Consider the following 12294-nt stretch of genomic DNA (forward strand, 5'->3'; position numbering starts at 1 on the left):
TGTTTAAGACCTAAAAAATCAAGCAATGATAGTCTAACAATATCAAAATTCTGAAGTTGATCGAGTTATAAACAAAAGGTATTATAACAGATTTACATTTTTATTTCTTACCTGAATTGAAGTTCCTACTTCTTTGCAAATTTCTTCTAGATGAAAGGGACTACTTGTCCAATTGTCAAAACGAAAAATTATTCTTACGCGTCAATTATCAGTATTGTAATAAGTTACGTAAATTCGGAAAGGTAGGCAAACTGTATATACTCGTATATAAAAAGTGTCACAATTTCAAACAAGAAATGTTTATGCCTTGATTAATTTGGTTGCTCGGTCACCTCACACTCCTTTGGAACAAAACCAGTGGGCCAACTCGAGGCCTATATATATTCAAAGTATATTTTCGGGCAATTTCCATTTGTATCTTCCTTTAGTCATTATTCAATTTCAAATCCAAATCCAAATATATATGACAAAAACGCTTAAAAATAAAATACGATAAACCTTAACCTATCTCTACCAAAACAACCCAATTTAATATTACCAATGCACAATTACATACTCATTTTCTTTTCTCCATAACCACATTTAAAAAAGAAAAAAATAAATAAAAAATAACTTCTAACCAAAATGTCACCTAACACTTACCAAACCCAAACCGACTTCACAAACCATTGCAATATACCAAAAACATTTTAACTCCAATTAAACAAATCTTTAATAATATGCCAACATACAACTAAAGAAAACTACATAACACTATCCATGTTATCAATTTGATGTCACACCCAGTCAACCACACAAACTACAATGCAATATTTAGCCACCATTCCGAACCAACTATTATAATATCAAAAATACCTTGTCACTAATCACTCAACTTATAAGCAATTCATAATGTTTAGTTACAAACACCAAGTCACCAACCATTCATACTTTTTTTTTTAAATTCAACCATCCATTTCATTTTAACCATATGTGCTACTTAATATATAATTTTAAAGTTCTTGTGGTTCTCAAAAATAAACATAGACTTTATCTATATCTAATTACATTTGAATTAAAAATTCGTTAAACCCAAATAAGGATTTTCATTTTCTTCCAAAAACTTGATATAAATTTCTTGGACCATTAATAATCACTCACACCATTACATTAAGTAATGTGACACATCAACCCCACATTAGCAAAACACAACAATAACACTACATCCATAAAATAACCATACTATACCATATATTAATAAGGGGATAAGAATATAAGGCTGTTAGATACCTAAGCTTAGATGTCAGACACTTATTAATCATGGAGCCCAGACATTTATTCATTAAACAATAAATAATAAAATATTCGTATGTAAGGGGTTCCACACCTAAGCTTTGGTGTCAGACAACCTTATATTCTCATTTCCCATATTAATATTATTAATAATGTATAGTAAAAACATAAACAAATCAAATAACTAAAACAAAAATGAAAATAAACATTACATTATTTTTTTAGATAAAAGTATACCCTAAATCATTAAAATAGAAAAAACAATGCAACTAAATCATTTGTTTTAATTAGTTGTAAAACTAGACACATCCTTTAGAACTTCGAGGGTTAAACCCATAGTTAGGACTGACAATGGATCGCGTCAGGTCTGGTGGTTAGTGCCAAACCCGAACCTAATAATGAATATGCTACTTGAACCCGTCCCAATACCCATCGGGAACCTTATTGGGGATAAAATTATGCTCAAAACATGAAATCCGACCTGATAAGGATAGTTATTTTTTTAGAATTACCAAAACTTGTATCTCTACTACATTATAAAGCATTTGTTCCCTCTATATTTTCAACTTTACACAAGTGAAAACTCCAACATACGCCTATCACTTATTCATTATTACTCTTATGGTGCATTTGGTAAGGAGAAATTTTAGAAAATGAGACGAAACATTGAAATAAAAAGTAAAGAAATGAAATGGCTGAGAAATTGTATACAATATCCTTTGTTTGGTAAGGAATTAAAGTGAGAAATTAAAAAAGTGAAATCATGTTGAATAAATAGTTATTTACCAACAATTATTTTTTATGTATCTGATATCTCTCTATCAATATATCAAGCTATATTAAATATTGTATATCTATATCTATATTGGTCTCCTTCATCTCCTTCATCTCCTTCATCTATATCTATTATTTTACTCATCTAAACATATACATACAGTCAGATCACCACCAAATTAATAGCTTCAGATTGTTGTTAAATAGATTTCAGATTTGCAAAGACCACCCCGTCGTACAGTCAGATCACGACCCCCGACGCCACCACAGTCAGACCCCACCGCCAGTCCACCGTCGTTGCACGAGCGGAGGAAACCTCCTTCTCCACCATTGTACCACCGCCGCGAGAAACTTAACACTCCAATTTATATGGTTGCAAAACAGATATCTAGTGGGGAAGGAGCAACACAAATACAAGAAAAAAAGAAAAATAGTAGGAAAAAGATGAACAAGGCTTACACAATTGATTTCTCCGTATTTCCGTCCCAAAGTGAAAGAAATGGGGGAAATGGTTTTACATGTAAAATTTATTTCTCAGAGAATTTGCATTTCTCCGTGTTTTTTTTTCTTGGCCAAACCAAACATGGGAAATAAATTCATTTCCATTTTTCTAAACCCATTTCTCTATGCCAAACAGACCCTAGAATAAATCTCAACCACTTATTTGATCCCTCTTCTCAACTCTCAACTACTTATTTTTCCCTCTTCTCTATAAATTTCTCTAATTCATTCAAAATCTTTTATCTCAAAAACCGTAAATCGATAAATTATAAAAATTATATGGGTGTTCTTAAAATTTCATGCGCTTTCATTAGAGATGTCATTCGATATACTTTTGACGAATTTTTAAATCCGAGGGTGGAGCCTGTACGACTAAGACATTTTGCTATCATACTTTATGACATATCACAACCTATGACTTATCGTAACCTATGACCTATTACCCTACTATCTTACCGCCGCAACGCGCGGTACTTATTCTCGTAATTAGATTAATGATATTACTTGTTTTTGATGCTTTGAGATATAAATGTGTAAGTTGTGAAATATAAATACAAAATTAGTTGATATTAGTGTGCAACATTGTATTTAAAAAGGTTAAATATAGATAAACTAATCACTTATAAGTATATAAATAACTATAGATATTGATATTGGGTCGGGTCGATGTTATCGAGTTCCCCCATAGGGTTGGTTTTTTCTTATTTTTCCCCAACTCTAGCCATATGTTAAAAAAACCAACTAGGTTGAATCAATGGTTGGAGCCCATGCCTCTGAAAACAGAAGTCATGGGTTCGATCCTCATGCCCAGCAAGGCTGGAGGTCTTTTTCTACCTATGGTAGACCTGGAAGCAGCATCTCTACTTTTGGTAGGGGTAAGACTGTCTACATATCAGCCTCCCCCATACACCGTTAAAAACGATATTAGGACCCAAAATCCGTAAAAAACGACATTGAGAGTTACTTTACTTTTCTAGCCATATGTTATCAAAAAACATACGAGTATATTGCAGTATCTTTTTAAAAGAGTACGTATAGCATAGGGACTAAAACAATAAAAACCATTAAATTACACATGTTAAGATACGCCGGGAAATTTTCACCGTCGACCAAACAAAAAAAAAAGACGACGAAAACAATAAAAAGTAAAAAAAAAAAAAAAGAAGAAGAACGTAATGGAACGACCCCACGACGTGATCTCCATCACGCCGGGGTAATGAGACATTGCGCGAGTGATATTTTCGTTGGAGAATGGCGGTTTAAACACACAACTCTTCTTCTATAAAAGTCGGGATGTCAATTTCACAAAACATACACACATTGATTTTCGTTTCATCAATCAGGTAACCCCTTTATTCGATTTTGTTACAATTTTTTTTTCCAAGTTTAGGTTTCAGATCTATGATTGATTATATTTATATTTTTTGTATTTAATGTTGAATTTATTTGGATTTTTTTAGTGTATTAAAATTAGACGACAATTATTTTTGAAAAAAAAATTAAAATTCAACGACAATTTTCAGGGTTAATAATTATCAAATACTCTGAGTAAATTCGTTACGATTGACGAATGCTACATTTTAAAAAAAATTAAAAAAATATCTAATTCTTTTTATTATTGAGATCATGAGTTTGTGCGTAAATGAATGTGTTAGGGTTTACATCAAATTGATTGAAATTGTTCAAGTTTTATTTGATGATAAATTAACTTTTCATATGTAAAGATGACTTCCTTTTTTTTTTCATCTTAAATTAAAATTAATATTGGATACGATGATGAATGATTATACGAATTTTTTGTACGGATGCTACAAATTTCGATCCATTTGGTGTAAATACGAACATTTGTTATAGAATTTGTAGAACTACGAAAACCGGTGTCTGAGACACCGGTCTTAAGTTTTTGTGCAAAATCGGTAACTCCAACACCAGTTTTAGATGAAGTGGCATGCAGGAAGGTAAAGCCGGTGTCTAAGACACTGGTCTTCAAGTGTTTTCGGGTAAAGCCGGTGTTTTAGACACCGGTCTTCTGTCGTATGCATCAAATCTAGGCATCAAAGAAGCTGTGATTTGAAAATTGTATCAAAACCATCTGCTTTTTATGGTGATTGATGTATATTTTAAGTTCTGTTGAAGAAAAAAGATTAAAGCATTTTTTTAATGGAGGTGTGTTCTTGTGGTAAAGATGGAGAAGATGAGTAAGTGGTGTACAACTTTATCTATAACTCTATAAGTGGTGTATAAGACACCGGTCTTCAAGTGTTTTTAGGTAAAGCCGATGTCTTAAACACCGGTCTTCTGTCTTATGCATCAAATCCGGTGTCTAGATGACCGGTCTTCATAACGTGTCATACTAAAAATAAACTTCTATCTAATGGGTATGTAGATATATATTTGTTATGATTTTTAAGGTTGCATGCTGTGTGTAAAAGTCATTCAGCTTAATGAAAATGCTATCTCAGAATATATTCATCCAACCATATTCATCAAAATGATGCATCCAACAAAAACGTGATATTTTTGATTTTGACGGATTAATGTGTTGTTAAATACTTAAATAATGATAATTAGTTATGCACTATGTCAGTTTTATGGACTTTTAATGCATCAAAATGTAGTTTTTAAGTGTTCTCATTTGTTTTCATTTTAATTTGGTTTTCATTTGATAGCCGCCCTCTATATATATATTATATGTATATTGTGTCACAAGTAAATATAAATAAAGGAATTTCAGGCTGTCTTTAACAGGCCTTTTCATGTTGAAAATTAACGTGGGTGGATCTCAACTTATACACGTCAAAAGAGAGTGGTTGAACATTCTATGTGATTTTTTATACTATTTAATTACCGTATTTGATTTGTACTTCTAGCTAAACATCTCACGTTTTGTTTGGGGCTAAACTTGTGAGTTATTTTCAGCCAGGTGATTTGTGAAAATGACAGCAGCTGGTGGTGGATGTACAATTGATGCAAGTTTAACTTTGGATCCGTCCCACGTTTCACGGAAGGAAGATTCAGGGTACTCTCGAGGCTCATGACAACGGTTTTAGATACCCTATTAAGGCTCACAACAAGGGTTCTAGATACTCAACTTCAACGTCAGGTGAAAGTGTGGAAATTTTATTTGCTAATATTAAACACGCGTTTTTTCAAGCAGCTGAGAAGGAATTGATTACTTTGCTTAACTTTCATCTTAACAACCATATAATAATGGTTGGAAACAAGAAAACAAAAGATGTTCAATTTTATGTGGAGGTTATGGATGCTGTGCAAACACTTGAGGTGCAAAGAGGTCAGCTAATGACCCAGATGAGATTGAGGAAGAACAAAGAGAACGTGACTGTAAAAACATGATTAATATGGATTTTCAAAATTTTGTTAAACGGGTTAATGATGTACCGAAGTTCAAAGCGTTTGACCTGCCTTTAAAGAGAGCTCGGGTTTGACGGGGTGCCTTATAAGGCTTCAGCTTTCATTGTACCGACGTCTAGTTGTTTGGTTGAGTTCATTGAAACTCCATTTCTTGTGGTTACTTTGAGCGAGATCGAAATCGTGAACCTTGAAAGGGTCAGCCTCGCCTCGGACAGAAGTATTTTGACATGGCAATTGTGTTTAAAGATCTCAGGCGTGACGTGCGTTGTATCTGTTCAATTCCTTCAATGTCACTTGATGGTATTAAAGAGTGGCTTGACACAACTGGCATAAAATACTATATATGAAAGTAGATTGAATATGAATTGGGGGGCTATATTGAAAACAATCACTGATGACCCGCAAAAGTTCCTTGATGGACAGTGCATCATTGGTAGAATATGATGATGAGGAAGAAGAGTACGACAAAGGATCTGATGAATCAAGCGATGCTGATGATGACAGGGAGTAGGATGTCGAGTCAGATAGCGAAGAGGAGCAGAAAAGAAAGACGATAAAGACTTGTGGCATGTTGGGAAGTTGTTTTGGGACTTGTTAGTTTGAAAAGCAGCAGTATTTTGTCTTTTAATTATTTATTAAAGTTGAATCTGGTCAAGACTTATTAGCAAACTAACCAGCTAGCTTTCGGGTTTCAAATGGTATTCCATTTCCATCTATATATTATCTAGTGAGATGTCTTTTTTTCTTTGATTGATTGATGTCTAGATTGTCTAGTTCATATACATCTAAATGATGCATGTACGTACTTTGCATCATTTTTGATTTAAAAACCACCATATATTGTATCGATATAATAATGACAATTGAATTATATCCAAGTCAAAACATACGTACATACCAATGACAATTACATATAAAGATAAATCAGGCGAGTAAAACGTGAAAACACTAATTAAACATCCACACAAATTACATTTATATAGGAATAATAAATATCAATCTATCTAGAATATAAGTCGTCGTCCATAGAAATATCTTCTCCAACTATACTGATTGTCTTTAAGATCTAGATTTACTTTTCAGCAGGTTTGGATCACAAAAGTTATTCTAGCTAGGTACATGTAGACACACAATTTACCGACTGCTTGCTTTCATTTCATACAAAAGTTATTGATATGCACAAAAGTGGATGGAAGGAACAACAATAACAATAATGACCCCTTCTCCACTCCAACCTTATAGTAAACTATTTATTTTAATTCAGTAGAAAAAGATTTCTTGTTTTCAATGCAATTGACCCTTTTTGAACCACAATAACAATAATGACCCTTTCTCCAACCTGCCCAACCCACCCGTATTGCCACCTTTAATTCCATACACGATTGGCATCAATTTATTGTATCTCCAAATTTTTCCTTCATAAATCATCTTCATTTTGCGGGTCATGTCTCATGATTAAGGGTGGGTTCATACTTATGCATGATTCTAACATACCTTAATAACCATCTCAAGCTTGGAAACAATGGATGGGTGGGAGCTAGTGGATCTGACACTTGCTAAATCTTGTTCAGAAGCTGAAGTCAATATTAGGTTCATAAATGTCGGTTTATAATGTGTTCAAGAAGATGCAGCTGCAAGGCCTTCCATGGCTTCTATTCCCAAAACACTCAGATTAAAACTCTATTGCTTTACCCGAATGTAAAAAAACGCCCTATTTTCTCTCAATAGGGCTTTTGTTAGACATCCCAGGTGAGATAGATAAGTCAATTCAGACCAGTTAGTTCTTAAGGTGAATCACCCACTAGAAAATATGCCATTTTGTGGATCGTGTATGTATGTAGATTCTCCCCTAAATAGCCATGCTATACTAACGGTCAAACATAGATAACTGCTTTCCTTTTTGATGTTTTATCTTTTACTTCTTCTGAATTGGTTCAGCTGTCATTAGGGACTTGACATACAAGTACACAATGACACAAAGAGTATATTCCCTAATATATATCAGATTAACAAAGTAAGACGAAACACATTACGGGCAAACAGGTTCACATTTAATGATCATTTTCCTTTCCTTATCAACATGCATCGTGACTGATGTGAATGATAATGTTTTTAAAAATAATCATTTAAAGCCATGCTGATAACTGAATATGTACGTTCTATTAAAATCAGTTTGAATGACATGTGATAAAGTTATGGCGAAATTAAGGTGTGTCAAACAATAAACTTATGCTTAAATTCGGAATATGGTAAAGTAGCTCCCGGGTGGGGAACGACCCCTTTGATGGGTGTCGCAATGGCTTTATTTGCGGTAATTTTATCTATTATTTTGGAGATTTATAATTCTTCCGTTTTATTGGATGGAATTTGCGATATTGGAATATATAAGAAGACACTGTACATCCGTAAACCACACTTACTGATAAATATATTCAGCTATATGAAATATAAGTCGTCACACTTAGCAATATCTTCTTCTACAAATTCTCGTAAAGATTTTGATTTACTTTATAATTGGTTAGTATCCGTACTTGAAGTGTACTCAAATAAGGGCATTTCAGGATTTGTACTTGTGTGCATGAAAAAGGCAGGCTCCGAAGGAACAGGGAGGGTTAGAGAGAAGCTACTGAGCATAAGAATGACTGAAGCCATAGTTGGACGTTTATTAAGTTCCTCTTGAACACATAATAGACCAATGTGTATGCATCTGAGCATATCACGTAGAGAGCTGGTGCACAGTGTCGGATCAACTAAACTTGAAGCCTTTCCATCTCTCCAACTCTTCCATGCCTGGATACACACGAATTGTGAAATGGGAATCATAATAGATGTACACAAAACATAATGCCTATATATTGAAATGAAAGAATAAGAAAAAAGGATGTCATCACTTACATAGCTAAGAAGATCCTCTACCATTATTCCATTTTGAAAAGTATGGTTCTTCTGACCCGTTACAATTTCAAGAATCAATACACCAAAACTAAAAACATCTGACTTGACTGAAAATTGCCCATGCATTGCATACTCTGGCGCCATATATCCACTAATACAACAAAATACTTGTTAATCGGTATATTAATTACTAATAAATGTTCTAAGTTTCTAACTAAGTATATTGATTGCCAAAACTTGAGTTCCCTTATAGCTATAAGTCTATAACTACATGCCATAAACCGAATATAGACCATCATCCTCACAACATCTAGTAACTACACTTTAGCTTGAGCATTTATGACACTAGAGCCATATTTGTTGATATCTTTAAGCTGTTTAAAAAGCCTTTTAACTAGTAAATGGTTCACAAATGGTAAGATTCTAGTGTGAAAATAATGTCACGGACAACCAAAAATTCCAATCTTGTAACAAAACTTACTAGGTTCCAACAATTCGACTGGTGTTGGCTTGGGTTTCTTCGGTCGTGAACAACCTTGCCATACCAAAATCTGCAATTTTTGGATTCATTTGACCATCCAACAAAACGTTACTGGCTTTCAGATCTCGATGAATTATCTTTAATCGTGCATCCTCGTGTAGATACATAAGTCCCCTTGCAATACCCCCTATTATTTTGTATCTTCTTTCCCAATCAAGAGTCTTGCGTTTTGATGGATCTATAAATTTAGCATCAAATGTAAGAAAAACTATTAGAAAAATTAATTTGGCCAGATTTATTAAATTTTCAGTACTTTAACTTACCAAAGACAAAGTGATCTAAACTTGCATTCTGTACAAACTCATACATCAAAAGTCGTTCAGACCCTTTTAGGCTAAATCCTAGGAGTCGAACCAAATTTCGGTGTTGCAACCTTGAAAGTAACAAGACCTCGTTCTTAAATTCCTGCTCTCCTTGCCCCGAATCCCTCGACAACCTCTTCACTGCTATTTCTTGTCCGTTTTGTAACTTACCCTGAAAATTTTTAGTTCAAACAAAATTACTAAAAATTCTAACACTTGTTTTTTTGTTGTGTGTCACGAATAGTAATTTCATATTGCTTACCTTATAAACTAGACCAAATCCACCTTGTCCAAGCTTATTGCTATCGGAGAAGTCATTTGTTGCTGCTCTAATGACAGCAAACTCATACTGCAATGATTCGGTCGTACTAATTTCGTCGATGTCACTGTCCTCGTGAACTAGGATTGTGGTCATAAGTATTAGAATGTAATTAAAATCCTAGACAATGCGGCACGCATCAAGAGAAAATAATATGCATGAAAATATGAAATAAGAAAGCACCTACCTAAATTTTGTGGTAGCTTTCTTTTTCTTCTCACAAAGATGCAAACAAAAACTACTGCCAGCATCACAACACTAACAGTTACAACAATGGCAATGACTACAATGGTTGTTCTTGTGTTACTATCATCACCTGAAAATCTCGAAAAATTATAGTGAAGCCATCATAGAAACAACAAAGAATGGATGAGAAAGAAAGGCGTCGCTAAATTATTTTTAATAGTTTTTTTTCATTTTCCCTCCATCAGGAAAAATCCCGCCAAATCTTTTGGCGGCGACGACGTTGGATGTACGTACAGACACAAACACACCTGAGGGTGACACTGGCGGTGGTGGAGGAGATGATTCGTCTGGTGGTGGTGGCAATGGTGGCACAATAGACACCGTATTATCTAAGAACCTGTAAATTTCATATCTAAGATTGCAACTAGGATAATAAACTCGTACTCCACGTCTACCATCACAACAATCTGGAATGTACCTAATTGCACTACCCAAGCAATTATAACACTGAACCTCTGACAAATCGGGAGTACACTGCATATACCCATAAATTGTCGAAAACCCAGGGCCGTTCGTGGCGTTGGCAGCATACTTACGTAGAGATCCACCTCTAGCAGCTTCGTTTGTTAGTTGATCAAAAAGGCGGCGGAGCCCTTGGTTAAACTGATCCACGTTTGATGCATTATTACCGTTAGCCTTCCATCGTACACGACTCTCGTCTGAATTTCCCAAAATGGTGACGTTTGAGTAACGTAACATACAAGTAACGTACCAAACAATTGCACTCTTTTGATTAGGACAAATGTCTCTTAGTGTTGTAATAGCTTGATTAATGCAACTTCGACAATCATTTGGTTCAATGTCACCTCTACATAGGCCGATCGCATTGGCTTGATCGGGGGACTGGCCAGCAGACCGGTTGTAGAACCCGTACCTAATGCTGGTGTCGGATGTGAGGGATGACAAAGCATTGTTAAGGTTTCTATGGTATGTACCGTTTATAGTGAAATTTGCGATACTATCACAAGCTGATCTTATATCTTGACAGACTGAAATGGTGAGTTGATTTACGATGATAAGGAATAAAAGTATAATCAGTTTTTTGGTTAATGCTATTAACATTATGGTGCAGCTTCGTAAAATGAAATATGATAGGGCTTTGGATATATATATCCTTGAGATGAAATATCGAGGTCTCTTAATTTATGACAAAAGCTTGTAGTTGAATCTTTGACTTACCACAAATGAGTTGTTTTGGTCAATCGCGCGTGTACTAAAATTTTATTTTATTTCCTGAAAGGTATTAAATTATTAATTACCAAAATTGTAGAAAAAACACAAGAAAACAAAGACAAAGGTGCATCCCCGGTATGACGCTAGTTGACTAATTCGAAGCTTCCGATTATTTACAACTTAATTTCTAGATGAAAGGAACAATGAATTCAAAAGTCAACAGGGAAAAGTATTCTGACACGCCAAATATATGTCATTTTATGATTCTTATTTGAATCCCTGGTCAGTCGACTAACAACGTAACAACTTTGAATTAATTTTCAAGACTTAAATGTGAATATGTCATCGTCGAGTCTAATGCTCAATTGTGTTTCGCAATATAGTGTACTATATTTAGCTTAATTTTCTTTTAGCTCAAATCACTCTTTTTTTTTTTTGTTGGTATGGAGATGATAAGATTTCGTAAATTGAGATTTTGTACGGGTATGTTAACTCATTGTTGTTTGATTTTTGAACTTGTGATAGGCCTAAACCGAAGGAGAGGTTACTCTAGCGTTTGTTGACCCAAATGCTTTGTCTGTCGGAGGACATGACCAATGAGAGTTTTTCTAGAGGACTAGATGTCTAGGTTTAGTTTAGTGGTTTTGTGAGAGTACTAAGATTAGTTAGTTAGGCGGCCTAAAATACTTTGCTCCTTAGGTTGTGTAGCATTCGTTATCTTTTTAGACCATCACGCCCCATAACTTCTTAGTCAATTCCTTTTTATATGTATGTTTGTCTTGGTTATGTTGTTTCTACATTTTTATGTTGTTTAATATGTCCATTATGGTTGCTATTGTATATGTATTGTCCAACTTGTGCTAAAGTATTGCTAGGTCACATGCTTGCTAATCTTCATA

At 34.3% G+C, this 12294-nt stretch overlaps 2 protein-coding genes across 2 annotated transcripts; one reads left to right on the plus strand and one right to left on the minus strand.

The window, feature by feature from the left end:
* Positions 1 to 5532: 5532 nt before the first annotated feature.
* Positions 5533 to 6671, plus strand: LOC122591078 (FACT complex subunit SPT16; the record flags this gene model as incomplete). The annotated part of the gene is given in 4 exon segments (XM_043763274.1): positions 5533 to 5824; positions 5827 to 5975; positions 5977 to 6120; positions 6123 to 6671. Coding segments are annotated over 4 exon segments (729 nt in total), but the record flags the coding sequence as incomplete, so codon positions are not given.
* Positions 6672 to 8387: 1716 nt separating this feature from the next.
* On the minus strand, positions 8388 to 11284 carry LOC122592264 (cysteine-rich receptor-like protein kinase 29). The gene is made up of 7 exons (XM_043764454.1): positions 10471 to 11284; positions 10164 to 10292; positions 9920 to 10056; positions 9619 to 9829; positions 9296 to 9533; positions 8815 to 8965; positions 8388 to 8709 (listed from the first exon to the last, which is right to left on the minus strand). Exons 1-7 carry the CDS (start codon positions 11282 to 11284, stop codon positions 8428 to 8430), a joined length of 1962 nt encoding a protein of 653 aa, XP_043620389.1. The 3' UTR covers positions 8388 to 8427.
* Between the last annotated feature and the right edge of the window lie 1010 nt (positions 11285 to 12294).

This window comes from Erigeron canadensis, chromosome 3 (assembly GCF_010389155.1).
Source record: "Erigeron canadensis isolate Cc75 chromosome 3, C_canadensis_v1, whole genome shotgun sequence".
Lineage (NCBI taxonomy): Eukaryota > Viridiplantae > Streptophyta > Magnoliopsida > Asterales > Asteraceae > Erigeron > Erigeron canadensis.